The 20720-nt window shown below is 43.0% G+C and overlaps 1 protein-coding gene across 5 annotated transcripts in view; it reads right to left on the bottom strand.

Moving 5' to 3' along the window:
* Window positions 1-2385: 2385 nt before the first annotated feature.
* kcnc3a (potassium voltage-gated channel, Shaw-related subfamily, member 3a) overlaps window positions 2386-20720 on the bottom strand; it is a 93065-nt gene continuing 74730 nt past the window's right edge. For 2 of the 5 annotated variants that reach the window (XR_004763172.1, XR_004763173.1), the window contains 2 exons: window positions 12531-15114; window positions 2953-10677 (listed from right to left, as the gene is read on the bottom strand). Coding sequence is in view for 3 of the 5 variants with exons in the window: in XM_035399364.1 (XP_035255255.1) it covers window positions 19881-20035 (155 nt within the window). In the remaining 2 variants the exon portion in view is untranslated. Of the gene's footprint in view, window positions 10678-12530; window positions 15115-16031; window positions 20036-20720 lie in introns of those variants that run through there. The other 3 variants (XM_035399364.1, XM_035399363.1, XM_035399368.1) reach the window with 2 other exon arrangements.

Raw genomic sequence — 20720 nt, forward strand, 5'->3', positions numbered from 1 at the left:
GCTGTTAAGTCTCATTTTTTCCACAAACTTTGTTAAATTATTGTTTTATTTTTCTTTACACGCTTCAAAAATATAAAAAAGATAAATAATAAACATTCCATTGAAATATATTTTTTACAGTTCTCAATATTTCTTCTTTTTTTTTTGAGTTCTGACATTTTCAAAATTTGAATCCAGCATCAGTCATTATAGCTTTAATTGCATTTACTCCAGTAACTTTCTCTTTCTCTCCTCTCTTTTTCTCATTCTCTCTCTTTCTGACAGGAGAGAGGGGTGCTTGCATTGTGGATGCTGTGCTGTGCGTGCTTCATGTTAACCAAAACCTCTGAGTGTGCATGTATGTGTGTGCGTGTGTGTATGAGTATGTATAAGAGTGTATGTGTGTATGAGTGTGTATGCGTGATGAATGTGTATGAGTGTACATGAGAGTGTATGAGTGAGCATGAGTATGTATGAGAGTGCGTGAGTGTGAATGAATGTGTATGAGCACACATAAGTATTTCTGAGTGTGCATGAGCGTGTACATAAGTGTGTGTCAGTGTGTGTGAGTGTATGAGTGTTCATGAGAATGTATGAGTGTGTATGAGTGTACATGAGTGTGAGTGAGTGTGCATGAGAGTGTATGAGTACGCATAAGTATTTCTGAGTGTGTGTGAGTGAGTGTGTGCGTGAATGTGTGTGTGAGTGAGTGTGCATAAGTGTGCGTGAGTGAGTGTGTGCGTGAATGTGTGTGTGTGTGAGTAAGTCTGCATGAGTGTGTATGAGTATGCATAAGTATTTCTGAGTGTGCATGAGTGTGTGAGTGTGTGCGAGTGAGTGTACATGAGTGTGTGTGAGTGTGCGTGAATGTGTGTGTGTGTGAGTGAGTGTGCATGGGTTTGTATGAGTACGCGTAAGTATTTCTGAGTGTGTGTGTGTGAGTGCACTGTGCTCAGCTTCAGTGTGAGTTTAGACATCTGTGCGAACACCTTCCTTGACATACAGACACACACATGTACTGACCTACGTTGTGCACACTTGCAGTTTTCATTGTAGTCAACAAAGAACAGCCGCCAACCATTATAAAATATAGTTGTTGCTGTTTTCCTCAGTATAAATAATGCCCTCAGTGAATGGCACAACATTAGCATTAGCGGCAGCACCAACACTGGCATGATGTCATTTTCTTCAACACACTGAACGCACCTAATTTATGCAGGTAAATGGGTACACAAACCCCCATATTGAAAATAAGAGCAGAACAGAAAATCTCATAGGGGCGTGTGACAGCTTGCTAGCGATGGGAGCGGGACATGCACGGGCACAGCACTACAGACAGCGCGGTTACCGGGGGGCGTGTCCCACGGTAACACGTCCTGGTTCTGGACCGGGGAAGTACCCTGCTTCGGTCACTCATCCAATCAGGGCTATGGGGACCACGGGAGCCAATGGGGGGTGAGCAAAGCTGTTAGCATCCTCCATACATTTATCAACAGAATCACGAGCGAAGCTGAAGTGGTTTGTTTAGCAAACGGTGATGTTGAAGAGAACTGAAGCCAAAACTACATGCAGGGAAATGGCAGCAAATTAACGGATGGAGACAGACAGAGGTTAACAGACAGATGAGCAGACAGGCTAATCCAGGCAAGCCTGGATTCAGTAAATTTGTCCTGAACTTTGATACGAGATTAAATGCAAGTTTTTGTTTTTATTCTTGAACATAGTTTGGTGAGGTCAGCGCTCAGCAAATTGAACTGAACAAACTGTGAAGAAGAAAGCTAGTGCAGTTTAGTGCAGTTATTTATGCCAAAAGGTACAGGACAAATGTTGTTTGAATGCTGGTACAGACAGACATATGTATCAGTGAACAGATGTGCCCCTTTTGTTAGTTGTATTGTCACCGTGATGCTGTGAAAATGTCACCTTAATCGTATTTTCCTTCATTAAAAATCCACAAGGGTTACCTGCTTTAGTCCAGAGTTGGCCCGTCAGTCTTAATTTGGACCATTGGCATTAATGTGTAATCTAGCACAAAAATCTATACTCCGTATCTAAAGACTGATGATCAACTGATATTCTTGACTGGTTCTCAAGGTTTAACTGAACATACGAGCAATTACTAGCTTGTATAGCAGTACAATACAATTACAATCAAATTTGACCATTTAAATAACCAGTGAAAGGATTCAAAGTAACATAGCATTACGTACATGAAGAAATGAAGATAATCTGAAATGAGTGATAAGAAGGAGTAATAATTATAATAACAACAATCATAAACATTCTGCTTGTGTGCTACCCTCTGTTTCCTGCCACAACAAAGAGAGGTAAAGAGAGAGAACAGGAGTGAAAGAGAGAGTCACAGAAAGTTCTTTCTGGCCATTCAGAAATAAGTTTAGTTTTCTCTTTTTTTTTCACGCATGCGTCATAGTTCAACTTCAAACAATGTGATAGAAAAACGCAAGAACAAGGGATGCAAAAGAGCTTCTTCCTCAAAAATAGTGAAGGAGGGAGAAAAAGAGAGGGACAGGAGGGCGAAGGAGTGTGGGCCTGGAGAGAGGGATGAGAAGACGTTCGGAAGAAAGAGAGCAGGTGCGTCTGCAGAGGGGACTGGACTGCAGGTTATTTACATCGCACGTTTCTGATATGTTCTGTATTTTGTTTTCAAGTAAAGGTATGCAAATGTTGCTCTCGTTTCCATGCTTTTTTTCTCCCCTCCTGCTTTGATCAAATACCCATTGGGTCGGATACCCACGATGCTTTGCGAGCCTGTAGGGAGGCCGAAGGCTACAGGTGACGCGTCCACAGCCCTGGGCGAATCACAGTCCTACGCAAGTCACAGTCCTATGCAAAATTTGGATGGACGTGCCCATGGGCTTATTTTGTTAGGAAACAGAATTATTGCTCTGATAAATGAACTTCCTCCCCCCACCCCAAACAGCCGAAAAGGACAGTCTGCTTTTTCGCACTGAGCTCGAACGAGCCCGTTAGCCTAGCATCAGCCCCGGTGAGCTGCGATACCGAGCGGCGTCGGCAAAGGGCGTTCCACACAGTTCACTTTGTCTTTCTTCCCGTCGTTCGCTCAGTCTTCCCCTTCTGCTGGCTCCCCATCCCTCTCTCTCTCTCTCCATTCCATCACGCAATCTCTCCAACTTCAATATAGCCATTTCAATATATATTACATATCTCTGTAGTCTATTTATGCACGTGTGCCTTATTATTTCACATGATTCTTCCATTCTCTTAGTAGCAAACGTTGTGGCGTTAACAGACACCGTGACGGACGCCATGACGGACAGGGGGAGCGTGAGAGGGGGGATGGAGGGAAGGAGAGGGGAGAGGATGTCAGAGACGAGAGACGGCGGGACCATGAGGTTATGACCTGATGAACGATCGAGGTGGAACCGTTTCAGGAGCCGAAACGAGAACTAAGAAGTACAAAATTCGGCGAATTTGCGTTTCCCTCGTTTTGCCCTCTCGCCAAGCTACATTGTTCCCCGTGTGCGTGGAGCATGAGTCTGTAAAAACGTATGTGAAAGAGCCGCAGGCTAGGCTACTACAACAGTGGACTCTGCTGGCTATTAGTAGTGAGAACAGAAGCTGCCTATTTCATGCCTAATGCTAATTTCTGACTGAGTTTTCCAAACGCCTTTGGCAAGCGGTGAAACATGTCCCCTTGAAATAGTCTTAAAACCTCACATTGCATAGGTAGTTGCTAGGATCCGTCCTCGTCTTAATCAAAACTCGCAGACAATAAAGATAGCCTTGAAAAGATATCCTTTAAAATGCCTCATAGTTAAACAGTTTATAAATTATAAAGCTATTCTTTAGGACCACGTTTCCCTTAATGAGTTAGCAAAATAAATAATTCAAAATAATAAAATGAAATAAGTTGCTCGACTTAGGTAATGCGTTTTGCTTCGGTCTTCTCTGTGTCTGTGATAACGTCAACACCAGGCCGCCAAGCTGGTGTCCCTGAGTGCTTCGCTACAGCTGACCACGGTCAGGGCTCTGCCTGTCTCTGTCCGCTAGGGGGTCTGATCTTGTTCCCGGCAGGACGTGGGACTGAATCTAAGGTAGGACACTCCCATCACAAAGACGATCGACACGCTCATCTAGACGTGCGAATGGATCCCAGACCTGGTCTTGATCCGAGTTTCAGATGAGTGAATGGATGTGGAGTATGGTAATGGTAACGATCATAACTGTGACTTTAACAGACCTCTGTGGTTGTCGCGTTGGACTTTCATTCTGATTGCGGAAATGTCTCGGTGAGCGTTCCTGACGACGGTCCCAAAGTTGAATGGAACCGCGGACGTCTCACGAGCTGAAAAGCACTAATGTGTGCGTGACCGCCGTGGTTTGACCCGGTCAGATCCGGGTTAGATCTTGGATTTCCCGTTCAAACTGAAATTACCAGTTTTCACTCGTCCAAAAGTGCATGATGTGTGAAGCGAAACGTTAAAGCAGCGTTGCAGCGCTGTCATGGAGACGGTCATCTGATCCAGCACTGTCCCGGAATCCAGGTCATGTGACCGCAGTGCATACTGCCCCAGAGTTCACAGTACGTCCCGTATCTTCTGTGTGCTTACGCATGTGAGGATGACTGTACAGATGGCTCAGACAACTGTTCGTGAATGAGGAAGGGGGTGTAAATGTGTATATTGAAATGTAATGGGAAAATGTACGGTTTCCTGTTGGCAATCCCTGCACAGCCTCCCCCTACCCACACAAAGTGGTACAGTCCACAAAGGGACACTAAGGGCGCACTGGAAGCGGCACAAAACTCCTGGATATACCACTGAAAGATGTGTGGGGGGAGTGAACGACAAATCAAAAATGATAACGTAGAGCAAATGAAAGAATATGTGAGAATGAGGAAAAGAGTGAATAAAATCCTTCTCTAAACTGTGGTTTTCATTTTGTGCATCTGAGAAATAGGGGTGACTTCAGATTAGGGGTTACTAACAACATCTACAGGAACGCTGTCAAATGCAATTTTACTTTTTTGAACCAGAACACACACTGTGCAATCCCTGCATTCTCCTGAGATCGTTGAGAGCGTCCAGCCTGGGAATATTTTTTTAAATTTCTTTCTGTAACCCCTAAACTGAAGTCGAATGAACGTTTCCCTTCACAAGGTGAGTACAGAAATCACACATTTGCGAATACAAGAAGCAAGTAAATAAAAACTTTTTTTGGCAAGTGAACATAGTAGTTGGCACCATTGGGACAAAAATGAATATTTGAATAAGTGTATGAATCGGTCTGATGCCTTCGCTAACGTGCTAACGGCAGTCATTGGGATCTGAGCACTCTCTCACTCCACAGGCCACTTTATCTCTCTGATCCCTCTGAGCAGAACACAACACCGTCAGCGAGGTTATTCTGGGTCCTGAACATATATCCTCCCCTAAGCTGCCGTCAGACTCGCTAGCGAGCACAGCGCTGATGGGTTTGGGGCCGTGGTCGTCCGGAAAAGGGGGTCAGGTACGAATGCCAAGCAGCTCCCTCAGTCACCGGGCACCTCAGGACAGAGGACAACCAGACATCGAGACATTTTAAGAGTGGGGTTTTTCACGTTAATCACCCAGGGACCTTTCCAATGCACGGGGCCTGTAGAGCGACGCACGTTTGCTCGAACGAGCCCGTTAGCGTAGCATTAAAGCAGTATCGTTTCAGAGCCAGCACTGGCAGTCTCTACGATTGCAGAGACCGATTCAGCCTGAAGGGGGAGCTCTCTCTCGTGGGACCCGCTCTGACCGTGACAGATTGGGCGGTAACCGCCAGGCGGGGTCACATGATGCAGAAGAGAGAGCGCACGCCACAGCTGCGCTCGTGCGCGCCTTTGAGCTTACAGGGAGGAGGGCGACGGGACGAGACCTCGTGTTCTGGGACCAGGCCAGAGGCGCACGGCCATCTTGTCCCTCCTCCTCATTAAAGTCACATGATCTATAAGATCTAAGGAATATATTTCAAATATATGTCCAGACATATTAAACATATTAGAAAATATACCAATGATTGCCACTGTCATATATATCATTTTCAGCATATATTGTAAAATTACACAAATTGTAAAATACATTCAACAATATATGCAAATATTGCATAATATGAACATGGGAACGACTGATATATTTTGTAATAAATGTCGCAATGATGTGCATCGTGTTCTGATATTTGTTACCTCTGCCACCATGTGTTTATCTGTCCGATGAACCTGATTACTGAGATGATGTTCCGGGATGGAACCACAGCTGGCTGCTATGGCAACGTTTGCGAATGGAAGCAGTATGATCACTCCCCGAGTGTCACTCAAGTTAAAATATGCATTTCATAACGGATCTAACATGTAGGACTTTACACTCAGTGATTCACAGCAGCTACAAACAATTTAACACTCGATAGAGTGATATCCTGAACCTGACTGCAACCCCCCGATAACACGACAGCAGGAGGTTTGACACCTGGCCTGCGACTGATTTAGGTAGCTGAGCTTTTAGCCCGTCAAACGATAATGCGACTGATGTGCGTTTCTCGAAGAAGGAGACCTACTGGGATATAACACCATTCTTAAAGGTGGCAGTGGAGAACAGCTTTGCCTTGCTTTCTCATTGGAGCGCTAACGTACGCTAACTCAGGGTCAGCGGAACCCAGCGTGGGGGGACTCTGGGGCCCCGCAGCGTAGCTGCAGGCCGAGCTGGTGTGCAAGGGATATCTGTGGTGGTTACAGGGCGAGGCCGCCATGACTGCAGGGAGAGGGGGAGGGGTCCGAAGCTGTGCCTTTTTTTTCCATTTTACACAAAAAAAAAAAAACAAAACCGAATAGCGTTTCGCCCTCATCGGTGTTTGTTGATGAAGGCTGGCGGACCAGAGGTGGCGGGCGGTGAAGCGGCCATTTTCTGCGCCGAAGCATCGGTCGCGACAACAACAACGACGACGACAACAACAACAGCGAAGCTCGTAAGAATGAAAAACAGCGAGTAGGCATACCTTCACCCTTCAGCAATGGGCGAACAGGGTGGCAACACGCTGCCCTGGCCCGAACACAGCAGAACAGCCTGCTTCCCCGGGAGCGGCTCCAACCTGCACCTTTCCACAGGTAACTCTCGGAAGATGCGCGCTACAGAGAAGTCCCTCGCTTACGACCCTTTCCCCAAACGGCCTTGCCGCTATTATTGCCAAAAACAGGTGTGGGCGCACAGTACATGCTCTGCACTGCAGGGGGGTTCACTTCGGTCCGACCGTAAATGCCACCCCGTACCCTGGAAGCACTCTAGGGCAAGCGAACTGCTCGGGATTTTCTTTTTTTTTCTTTTTTTTTCTTTTCAAACACGACCTTCCCAAACGGTCGCTGCGGATGGCGGGAAGCGGCAGCGGTCCCGCGGAAGGGCCGGGAGTCGAGGCTACGTACACGAACACGGGCGTGAGGCGATGCCGAAAAACGGAGCAACTGCAGAGCAAAGGGGGGGGGGGGGGGGGGGGGGGGTTATGGAAAGAGTCCAGGAAGCTGGAGAAGAAGTTTGCAGGATCACCGCGAGAAAGACGTATTTGCCGGAGTAGCTGTAGCAGTAGTAGCAGGAGAAGTTCATAGAAGTGTCCATTTCTGGTAGATTCTGTGGGTTTCAATCTTATATCTAAATAAACTAGTCTGACATGTATCTTGCAATCCTATATATTTTTTTTAAATTTCTTAATTTTTTTATATTCAAAAACAAAATATAGATCCTCTTTTTAATATAATCGTTTTGTCATAGTATTTTTTTTTCATTTTAGTTGCATATGACATAAAACCGTCGTTTCATTTCTCCTTGAATTTTTTTTTTTTTTTTTTTTTGTTCTTTTTTCGTTTTTGTTCCCGACCCTCCTCTATCTGAAGTCAGGACTTGCAGAAGTCATGCACAATAGTCATGCTGGTAAACAAAGTAACAAAAATGCATTTTCAGTTGTTTCAATCTTTTTTAAAATAGTTTATCAAAGCATCCATTTTTTTCCTGCTCCTCTTGACCATGTGTTATAATCCCTTTGGAGGTGCAATGAATGCCCTTTTGTACATTTTTCTGAATTTAGCACGTCCTCCTTCTGGCATGTCCCCTTTATCAGTTCAGGAGAAGTTCGCTCGACACCAGTTCCATTAACTCGGTTGTTTTTCAGTTTTTTTTCCCGCCTTTTTTTCCCTTTCACTTGCTTGCTGTTACCCCTTTGCTGTTGCGATTATACTTCGGGATTGTTGGTAGCAGCGTTGCTGTGGTAACAGTGTAAATTCCTTTCGCCGAAACCACGCCCTGTGTCTTTTCCTTTGCATGGATGAAGCTGCTCTTCTCTCCGCGCGGATTGTACGCCTCACGCGTAAATTCCCCCCGTCGAGGCCACGCGACGACGCGGAGCTCAGGAGAGCAGGGATGAACGCTGGGATGTTAAAGGGTTAGAGCGAGAGAAGGAGAAATGTGACCGTTTCACTCGTTGGTGTTTTCGCTCGTTTGTGAGTTCCTTCCGAGGTTTGCAGGAGCGACGCGCGGCGCGTGACTGAAGAACTGGTTCCGATGACTCAGAGCGTCCTTTTCACGGGGCGCGACTTCGCGAGTCTCCGAGTCTCCCAGGGACGATCGGAGTCTTCCTCTGTCGCGGCTGGGTGTTTCACTGGGTCTGATACGCTGTGACTGGCAGGGGCAGTCGGTGCTTAATGATGCAGAGGTGTGTGTGTGTGTGTGCGCGCGTGCATGCGTGCGTGTGTGTTTGTGTGCGTGTATGTGTCAATACTTGCATGTAGTCGTGAGATGGATTCTCATTTGTTGCAAAAATGTAAATCTGACAGTTCAAATCCCTTTGGACCCCATCGGTTAAACGGCATTGCTGAGTGGGGGAGGGGCCGGGGGGATCGAGAGAGAGTGAGAAACTGGGAGATGTAGCTTTAGCGTATTAACAAATTGCATCCATCGTCTATGTAGAGAGCATCATTTTGGTTTGTGTTTGTGTGCTACTCCTCTGGTTCGAAGGTAGTTCTCTCGTGTCACCTGCAGAGTATTTGGCTGCTTTCCTATGTATTAACACACGGTTGAATGATGAAGACAGATGCACTTGGTAAGGTAGTAGATGACAGTGAGAATTAATTTTTTCGAATTCCTGCTGTGCGATAATTCACACTTGGTTCCCAGTGAGTGTCAAATATAACTATTTGACATTTGGGATGAGCTTGAGGCACTTGCCAAATCTCGTTGTGGTCGGTCGTTTGGCTGTGGCTCAACTGAGCTTCCTTTGACTGGATTTCTGAATTAAACTGGAGTTTGGGCGGGTTGTTCGATAAAGTTTTTTTCTTCAATATTCATAGCTGCTGTACTTGAACCAAATGGTTTGCTAAGGTTCACCTAGAGTGAATTGTCCATTAAAGTCTTTGACTTGTCACGTTGGCGACTGATCCACAAGTGCCTGTTGAGATACGGCTCTGCTGAGGGTCAGCTAAAGTCACGGCAGAGGCCCCAACCGAGGGGTGTTGCTTCAGTTGACCCGGAAACCATCTAGTCAAGTTTTGATGCCTGATTTGACTCAGAGGACCCTGTCATAATTTCATAAGTCATAATTTTATAAGTTAACTTTACGAAAGCTCAGATGTGTCATTGAGACATTAGACGAACACTTCTCAGGTCTTTTCCACCCAAGCCCCCGAATAAATTTGTGGGGTAGGGGGCAATTTAAGATTTTCTTGCGAGTTTATCTTGAGTCACATAAGGGTCCTGGCTTGGGCAAATAACGTTTGACCAGAGAGAGAGAGAGAAAGCGAAAGAGAAGGTTCGAAGGACTGAAATGATTTGAGTGGTGGATGGATGGAGATCAAGCTCAGTTTGACTGAATGTAGAGTCCAGAAGTGTCACAAAAAAAAAAACGGCCAATTGCTGTTTGTTTTCTTTGCTCTTGGTTAACATTACTTTGACATGAACCAAAAATCACCCCTCTCTTTCCTTTACCCAGAATTCATTCCTGACAGACATCCTCATCTCAGTTCAATCTCCATTTTTCCCAGAATTCCAAGAATGCAACCGTAATCCCAAAGGCTCAGAAGCTCAATCCCGAATGTTTTCTCCCTGCACGTCCTCTCTCTCAGCTGCTTTCGTTGTATCCCAGTCCGTTCCTGTGGTCCACTGGGAAAATGGAGGTGAGTCCTTCCTGCCAGAGTGGACAGGGTTGAGTTGGAAGCCTCGCTCTTTCTCTTATGAGCGTACGGTGCCACGGTAGGGGATGCCAAACATGAGATGCCTTGCCAGTCTGTCAATCGGAGAGTCGTTCCCTTTTCAGCAAGTGCTACAGTGTGCCAAGATGCATCCTACACAGGCATCTGTTCGATGGGGATTCTGGGTCATGCAGTCATTTGACATATGGTGATGCGTCAGTTAGATGCCAGCCGAGCCTGTGGTTTGCTCTGGTGGTCAGTCAGCGGCAATAGTGAAAGCTGATTGGACGGTCATGGTTTTCCGGGGCGTGATGTTGAGAATGTCCAGCTGTCTGTCAGAGGCCGATCTGACTCGAGTCCCAATGAGGTTGCTTTGGTTACGGTGCAAAAAAAGTCAGACTTCTTTTGTTCTTCTCTTCTGAACGTCCTCCCGTTGTCATCCACACGCACTTTCTCTCTCTATCTCTCTCTCGCTTTCTTGCTCGTTTTATCTCTTCTTCAGGCAAAAAGGGGATTTTAAAAACTCAAGACTGAAAGGCAGAAAAAAACAGGGGCATGATTAGGAGTGAGGTTGAGGTGGTGAAAAAACTGTTCATCAAACTGTTTGACCCCACCCACCCCAACAACGCTGTTACCATAGTAACCATGCAACAACAATTTCCCAACTACTGAGGGTTTTTTCCAACAGTAAACTCACTGATACATGTAACTATGGTATACTTTAACATATCACAGTAATTCGGGGCAATTAAATAATATCTGTTGGTCAAATATAAGAAAATATATTTTACACAAATAGTTAAAGAAATCTTTTTCAACTTTAAGGAAATGCATGCAGACCACAACACACATTTAAGTTTACAAATATCTTAAGGGGTTTTAATGGGCTATTTCTCAAGTATTTGTTCAGTGATTCCACTGCAATACAAGGAATGGCTAGGAATGTCGAAGACATAGGAATTGTAATCTGTATCTGTAATCTGCACCAACATACTATATATTTGCATTGTCATATTTCTGCTTGATAAAGGACAATGAACTAGCTGTTTACTGATGAGAAAACTAAACCAGTTTGTGTTCAGCTTGCAGGTTATATCTTCTTTTAATTGCCTTTACAGAATATTTGTTTCAGAACAGATCTTTTCTCCAATCTGTGACTGGAGGACAGAAAATATTAATCCTCCTCTTCTAACAGGAAAATATGAGGATGAGGAAAAGGAAGATGTACCTGCAGTCTATTTGCTCAGATGTACCTGCAGTCTATTTGCTCAGATTGGATGTCCGCATAGATGCATGTGTGTGTATACTTGAGTGGAGTGGAAGGGGAAGGCTACACAAATGTGCTGTTCCTTAGCTTAGAGTGGAGAACTACACCGATGTGCTGTATGCAGTCTCAATGGGCCTCATCCACAGAACTTTTCTTAAATTATTCTTACTTTTGTTCTTAAAAATGTTCCTACAAAAAAACCAATATGGGATTCATGGACACATGTGCAGACCTTTGTTTTTTGTGATACCTAAGAAAACGGCCATGAACAAATACAGATAAGGAAAAACGACGAATGCCGAAATGTTCTTGGAAATGTTCTTATGCGCAGTTTTACGATCAAAAAGCGATCGTACGCGTTTTGTGAATGAGGCCCGACGTTTCCCCCTCAAAAGCGCGCTGGAGCCCATTGTGGCGACAGAACAGTACGCTAACCGGTCCATCGTCCCAGTGGGCTCCAGGGAAATCCTGGCGCACGGGCAAGGTTAACAAACGGCCCGTCCAGTGCTGCGCCGAGCTCATCTCGTCCCTGATTGGTGGATCGTGCCCTCTGCGCGGACGCGGCCGGCAATCCCCTAAGAGCCCTGCACTGCGCTGGATCGGAGCCAAGAAACAGAGCCAAGGTCAGCGCCTCCGTCCCCGATAGCGCAAGGGCGTCCGCTCCAGCTGCTGGCTTTGATCGTTTATCGCTCTCAGGTCTCAGACGACGTGAATACTCGTCCGATTTGTAGACGTCACAACTCGGCGAAAAAGCCCAAAGGTTTATCGGCGGAAATAGCCGCGATTAAAACCCCCCCGATACGCACAGACGTACCTGTTAGCATGTGCACACGAAATCACAACGTCCACGTGCGTACGCCATTTTGATTTTCACACACAAGTACGCACGTACGTTGAAAATTACGCACACGGGGGTCACGTTTAACACGCGCAGGCACGCACACACTCGCGCTCGCCAGCGCAGACGTTCCCAACGCTCACACCAGCACACCCACAGTTAAATGCACAGGCGTGCGCTATGATTTATACACAATGGGAATACAGAACGAAAAAATGACACAAAGTAGAACACAGAACATAACACGTAACACGAAACAGACAAACATACACTCTTACACTGAGAAGCCATCAGCTTCTTTGCTCCTTTCTTTTGTTCTTTTCCTTCTTCCACAAATCGCTCTCCATGACATCCCTCCTTCTTCCTTTGTCGACAATCCTCTCTTTAATATATAGTTCCTACTCGTCCCCCAGAACATAAAATCTGTCCATCTTTCTTTCTTTTCATTCTTTTTTTGTTTTGCTCTGTCCATTTCTATTCTTGTTTTCTGTAGCTGGTAATCCGTTTTTGGGAAGATTTCAATTTTTAGTTTTTTGTTGATTTCTTTCCCCCAATTTTGTTGTTTTGCTTATTTTAGGTTTTAAAAGTTGTTTTTTTTTTCCGTCCACCCCACCCCCAGAAGCAGTGGAGTTACGTGTAAAAAATACCAAGAAAAAAGGGAATAAGAAGAAGGAGTAGATGGAAGAGAGACACAGACGGAAAGAGAGATGGGGGGCGACGGGTCGGCAGACGGGACAAATAAAAATATCAACATTTACAAAACAGAAAAAAATAGAATACGATCACAAATGATATGAAGAAGAAGAAAAAAATGAACCTTTTAAGGCCATATTTGAAGGATACTGAGATAAAGTATAGCAGGAGAGAGGCGGATACAGTTACTCAGAGTAAGAAAACATTTTAAAACTCCCTCTTCAGTTTCAGAAGGACCGTGGAAGCACTAAGAAATAAATGCTAGAGAAGGGGTAGCCAATGGAAGGGGAATTCCTGAGTTTTGATCAGGGATGAGATCGAAAATGAACTAGACCAAGACAGCAGGAAGAGCGGTACGGAGATGTAGAGAAAATAAACATGAGTGAACAAACAGGGACATGGTTTGGGGGTAATAAAATAAAATAAAATAAAATAACGGGACTAATTAAAACCTGATTCGACCGTACAAGTCAGTACACCGAGCAATAACTAAACTCAGGCTCGGACGATGCCTGATTCCGGTGTCCCTTAACCAGCCTGTGCGTTGCTCTTACTCGTTATTACTTCTCTTTTTTTTTTGTTCCGCTCTAAGTTCCCTCCACACTGCGGCTTTAATGGCTGTGACCCCCTCCGGCCAGAGATCTCCAGCCTGGGTTCTCGTTGTGTTCCCAGGCTCTGTGTGGTGAAGGTCTGAACACGCCTTCACCCTTTTCTCTTTCTCCTGTCTCAGTCTCACTAAGCAAATGGTGTTCTTATCTTCCGATTGGCCCTAGAAGAGCCCTGAACTCTGTAACCTGGCAACGCTAACACAGTCACAAATTCCAGCCAATGGCGGTGCCTCATAGTGGAGCAGTGGGGCCGGGCTACTTACTTAATGGGAGGAGCCAATAGATTTGGCCAACGGTCCAGCTGAGCTCAGTTCCTCCTTTTCTACATTAATGACCAACCTCCCCATATACACAACACTGCAGTGACCAACATCCTTTACATAACCAATCTTGCAATGCTCACAACAAATGCTAATGTTGTGCATTTCAAACAGTCACTGCAAATAAGCATGATGCATGGAATTTGGATAAGACTGTGTTAAATGGTATTTGGTAAATGGATATTTATATCCAGGTACATTTTCTATATTCCGATGAGATCATTTAAGTTTTCTTTCCACAGTTTCTGATAAATGCATTATATAAAATATTCTTTGTTTAACAACACTACTCACTAGCAGCCTGGCTGTCTGTACACCTTGAAATACACCCGTGCAGACTCACTTCTAGAAAACAACATCTCAATGAACTGCCTATTCTTCTGTCGGGCCATTGAGAACATAAGCTAGACCACAAAATGCGACAATGTATTAAATAAGCCGTCCTGTTTCAATAAAACTCATGCAGTTTTGCGTCACGTGGTTTTAGCCACTGGGGCTACAGTCCACACACCGTGGGACCGTGTTAGTCTCTAGAAGACAACATCCAATCAAACATTCTGATATAAAAATACATCTAACTGGCTCACACCATTTGGAATGAATAGGTTTGCTGAGAATGGTAAGAAATATGGTCTGCCCTGAATGGCAGCAATGGCGCAATGTACAAACATTTAACTGGTGACGCGGCCGCAAGGCAACGTTATTTAAACAGCGCCGCGTACTCAAGTGCAGAACCTCGTCTTAATTATTCATGGTCCGGGGCTGAGCCGAAACTCGAGCGGCTCTCTCGGGCTGCTGGCCCATTAGCGCCAATTTCGGTACGCAGTGATTTTCGCGATCAGATCAGATATCGTGACGCCGGCACAACGCAGCCCGTTGTGCGAGCACCTGCCTCGCCCGCGTGCGACCCCTTGATCAGATCAGAGGTTCGGGAGGAACGCGAATGCTACATTTAAATCTGAGGAGCTTCTCGGCTTCGTCTGTTTTTCCAAGACATCTCCAGAGAAGGGGAAGACGGGAATATGAGCGATGGATGGATAGAACGTGGATGGAAAGAAAGGAAAATGAGAGCAAGGATGACAAGGATGGGAGGAGGGGAAAGGAGGATGCATTTAGGGTTAAGAAAAAAATCGGATAAAACGCATGAAGGAAGAAGTGTTTTTTTCTGTTTTAGCATTAATTCACAGTAACTGCTTCATTTTGCATATATCTGATAAGCACGGGGCTTTCAGAATAGTTCTCTGTGAAAAAAGATGAAAAGGGACAAATCATAAAATAATAGTATTAATTATTATTATTAATTATAATAAATCACGAAAAAAGAGAACATATACTTCTATAATAAGTCTTCTATAATATCCACTATCTCCCCCACCCATACCCTTTAAAAAATAATACTATCCCAATTACCCCACCCCACTGCAGTAGTAAAGACCTCCCCCACCCAACAGGCTGTAAGCATGCAGATACAAGCCCCGCCTCTTGCCTGTCAATCAGCAACAGCAAGAGGAATGGTAACAAATCACCTGTCCATTCTTTTCAAGCATGCAGTCAGCCAGTATGTATATATAAATATATACATACTCATATGTACACAGTTATACATACACCATTAGATAAAATTATTTGTCTTATCAAAACATACTCATAGATTATAATATAGATAATACAGACATATTCAGTTCTTATTGCTCGCAATGGAAACCCCATGCATGGAGAAATAACAAACACAAGTTGAAAACTATACATGTGGTTTAGACCATCGATAGGCCTAATCTGAGCGTTCCTTACTCAGGACAAACACATGGAGAGGAGCGGAGGGGAGGGTGGGGTGGGGTGGAGTTTGGGGGGGGGGGGGGGGGGGATGCAGGAAAATAGATCCAAGAGACAGGAAAAGAGAGAGAGAGCGAGAGACTCCACCCCCTGTCCATTTGGCTCCGCCCTCCTGCACTGCACATGTATAAAAACGCGTTTTCTTTTCAAATCATAGATAAGCTCACATATACAGAGATAGACACAGATATGTACATTTCACACAATGACGTAACACCCGTTAAAAACATACCGAGAGTTACTCTGCGGGTGCAGTTACATAAGTCTCTAGTCACTGGCCGATGCATTTCTCACGTTTTGTCGCTACCTTCCTAATGGCCTTTACTTTGGAAATGATATGGTTTTAAATTTCTGTCCTGAGTTTTTTTTTTTTTTTTAATTATTCTTTTTTTTTCACTTTTTGCTAAAATAATTGAGCAAAGTTGCCTTCTCTGCCCCAGGTGACTCATCACAACCGGCGTCTCTGAAAGAAAGCTCTACTTTGGGCGCAACTGTCTTCATTTCACTGAAATTTCGCTTAGCTTTAATGACTATACACTAGAATTGAGAAATTAAAATCATATCATCGAAAGATACTAGTCCCAGACATTTGAATAATAAGACCACAAATCCCTACTATTTTAGTACGAACATTATGTATGGACTTCACTGCCTTTCTAGTTTAAATAATTTAAAATCAAGGCTAAACCTTTTTTTTTTTTTTTTTTAAGCAGAAAGTAACAATGAATTACTCTGGTCTGGGGTTTTTTCTTTAATATCACATGTAGCGTTTGTGACGCTGATTCGGAGCGAGGTGACCGGTCCTCGCTGGTTTTGCGATGGCCCCGAGCCAAAGCTCCGCTGTTTATGACAGGGTCTTGGCTCGGGGTCCAAATGACATCCAGCTGTTTGGCAAATCCAGCGGATTGCCGTCAGCTCGGGAGCGGGCGGGGGCCCGCGGGGGCCTGGCTGTCCTCCAGCACGGCGCTTATTGATTGTATTCACCCTTCACCGGAATGAACTACAGCTCTTTCAGAGGGTCGTCTATAGATCCAGCATTTAATCATTCAATTATTGGAGGAGAATGCAACCTTACTCAATCAATTTCTATTTCTCTCTTTTTTTTTTGTTCGTTGTGAGAAAAAAGGGGGATGAGGAAAGAAAGAAGAGAAGCCAGAGGGGACCTCTAGAAAAATAAATAAATAAGAATGGGAAAACTACTAAAGCGTAATCAATCCATCAAATGAAAGGAAACATCCTTATACGTTAATACAGATGCGTAAGTCAGGAACATTGGTAAAGTAAACATTAATTATACACGCATGTTCCAAATGCATGAGGAAAAAAAAACGAAAAACTAATTAGAAAAATAACTGTACCTTTTCTGCAAATTAATTCTAAAATAAATAAATAAAAATAATGTTTGCTCTTTAAGCGGAATGACCACATACATAATTATAACAATATGGGTATAAAAATAGGTTCTTATCATTACATTATTATTGTCCTATTTTTATGTATATTTCAGAAAAAGAGAAAAAAGGAAAAAGTAACGGCTGATCTCTTGCTTCTGTTGTCCTGCGGTCCCCTCCTGTGGGGGAGGTTCTTTCACTCCCTCTTTTTTTCATTCCTTCGTTTAAAGAGCAGCAACAGAAGAGAGCAGGTCGATTGCATATTGAGTCCATACATTGCGTCTCAAGTAAATAAAAATATATATTGAAAGAGCAGATGTATATCTGAATATACATTTATAAAACATATGCACACATATCTGCAGGATCTCTAATATGATACATACACATACATATGAATACACAAACGTTGTGCATATTTATATAAATGTATATGTATACTAAAAAAAAAATCTGTCATCTTTCTCTTCGTCTACCGACCGCTGTCAGTCCAATATCTGTTCATTGATCCCCCTTTTTAGTTTGTATCGGAGACCGTCGTTCCGGAGGAAAGGGGGGATGGAGAGGAACAAGGGGGAAAATAAAAATAAAAAACAGAAGAGAAAGCAAAAAAGAGAACTAAAAATCCGCTACATCTAAATAATAACTCGGTCTTATAGTAATGTTTATAAAAAGTGAAGCTCAACCAAATCTTAACAAAGAAGTATTTGTTTTCCTACATGAATAAAATCCAGTTCATGTCTAGTAGCATTACTGATCATAACCAGGGGGGAGGGAGGCGGGGATGAGTTTGAGAGAAATACTATAAATTGATATGTATGTATATTTATGATGGACTACAATAAAATAAAATAAAAAACTACATATCTCATCATGCATCTGGATGGGGGTGGAGTGAGTGAGGAGCAGCATTGGCTTTTGATGGACTGACTCCTCCCCTTTCCTGTCTCCCTTCTGATCCACTCCCAGTCCCTCGAGTCATTGCACGTGTGTCGGATCATCGAGAGCAGAGTTCCATAAGCATGCGTCCGAAAAAAAACACTAACGAGTCCCCTTTTTCTCTGCCAACTCCTCCCCTCCACTCTCCCCCACCCCCAAAAAATAACAAAAATTTTTGAAAGAAGAAAGTTCACAGCCCGTCTTCCCCTCCGAGTTTTCGTTACCCACCCCTCCCCTTTAAAAAAATAGTGAATTGATCTGATATTCTTCTCCACGGCGTCTTCGTTGACAGCAGTTCCTCAGTCTTATATTTTTCGCCATTCACGTGGATACGTGTAATGCCATTGCATTGGTTTAAGAATCTGTGTATTGCGCAAAAGCCTCTAGGAGGAGTCTGTCCTTCTGCTCCTATTATTAGTAATAATATTAATAATGATAATGATAATAATTTTTTGAATGCCCTTTTGAAAAAGTATACTTTATTTTTTGCTTTGTGCAGGGTGTCTTCTGTTAAGCATGATGTGTGTATGCATTTGCGTATATATTACATGTATATGTTGCTTGTACACATGTGACTGTTAGTAAAGTGACTTGCTACTTTTGAATTAGTGACAGATACTAACAATCCTCTATAAAGCTAGCTTCAACGGTGCAGGACTGATTCATTCATTCTTTACTTAGACTTAGCAACCATTTTAAATAGTTCGACGTTTTACTCGTATTTTGTGATTTTTTATTTATTTATAGGCTATCTATTGTATTTTGTTTTTGTTTCTGAGTGTGAATCCATGCAAAATTAATTCAGTCAGATGGTCGCTAAGTCTATTTGTGGCTCGTTTATCGGAGAGAAAATGGAACTACTGCGTGTTGTCCATAGGCTCAGTACTAAGGATCTAAAGAGACTGACTTTCAAATGTGCACACTTAGATCTGCCGGAAAAAGACAACCCTTTGGAGTTGGCCTATAGCCATTTCAATCACTGTTTAATTCGGGCACCGCCAAATCATTCAGAATTCATTTACTGCAGGAGTAAACTCAGCAGGTGGGGCATATAGATAATCCTGGAAAGAAAACTTACCGCATTTTATCTCCTAATTGTAAAATAAAGAATGACATGCACCCTCCACGAAAAAGTTAAGAAATCAGTGATTACAATATACCCATTCTTAATTGCATTCTTGTTTAATTTGGAGGGATCTATTTATTAAATAACTACTTACTTATTAACTATTTGTAAACTGTTTTACAAATTTTCTGCCACATTGTAATAATGTGACCATATTAGAATGGTACTTCATTAATGTTAGATGTCATCAGGTCGTTTCATGGGTAAAATGAACATCAAAATATTTAGATGGACAGAAATAAAAACCTGTAATGTTATCACGGGAATTTAGCAAAGTAATCGGCATTTTAAATGTGCACACGTTTTATCCCATGAAAGTATAATGCTGTGCAATCGCTGAGTAATGCTGGTTTTGAAAGCATGTATAATAGGTTATATCCATCTAACACTGTCGTGGATAAAACTACTCGTGAAGGTGATCATTTTTGAAAATGGATATTTGCTTTACTAATCCTTCAGTCTATTCATATGTCTCAGTTTATGTTTAATTATTTTTTTCTTTCTCCAGTAACCCTCTACTCATACGCACGCATCTAAACACCGTGTTTATAATATTTTAATACCCTTTGAGAAGACATTCCGGCCTCCTTTGAATCCATTATCAATCGTGGTCATTATTATCATTATCATCGGTTACAGTATATTACTATGGTCCAGGCAATGGCCCGTTTTTTCCCCCGCGTTGGTTCAACGGTTTTTTCGTTTTAATCTCTTTTCGCTACAAAATGGAGGGGATGGGGGAGCGGCAGCGGCGGAGGGGGCCGGGGGATTCGTAGGGTTCGTAGGGCGAGTTGGTGATGGGCGCGAGGCGCATGGTGGCCCCCGTCATCCCCGAAATGTTATTCAGGCTGCGAGATTTCTCGTAGCCAGTCGCTATCGTCCGTCAGATAGGAAACATTTGTCGAGGGGTATGGGGGAGCGTTTTAGAATTCGGAGAGCCAAATGTTTGATATGCGAGCATTTTAAAAGATTATATTTTTTAATTATTTTTTATTTTATGAATTTACATCGATTAAAGAGTGATCATATAGATCCAATATTCACAGGTTGAGGTAGAAAAATGGTGTATTTATGATTAAGGAGAATTTGATAACAATAATATATAATTTATTTTGAATTATTTCAATATTTATATATTGGAAGTAGAGGGGGAAAATCGATTTTTGTTATAGGAAGAATATTATCAATTTTTTTTAGAGTAAGTATTATTTGTGATATTTCAGAATCAAAATTACATTTTTAGGAATGAATAAATATGAAAGATCATGATAAGGAAAAGAAAGGAAAAAGCAGTTTAATTAAAGTTGGCAAAGTAAAAAAGTAAACAAATAAATTTTAAAAATAAAAAAAAATAAAAAATGAAAATAAAATGGGGGGACAGACAAAGACAGACAGACAGACAGACAGAGACAAGACAGGACAAAAGAGGAAAATGACAGTTATGAGTTATGTCACTCAGTTTTGACCACATCAATAAACACATTTCCTCTTGTAATGAAGCCAAATACACGTGAAATAGTTCAAACATCTTGACCGGTATGAATAAAACACCTGAAGT

This window comes from Anguilla anguilla, chromosome 17 (assembly GCF_013347855.1).
Source record: "Anguilla anguilla isolate fAngAng1 chromosome 17, fAngAng1.pri, whole genome shotgun sequence".
Taxonomy (NCBI): Eukaryota; Metazoa; Chordata; class Actinopteri; order Anguilliformes; family Anguillidae; genus Anguilla; species Anguilla anguilla.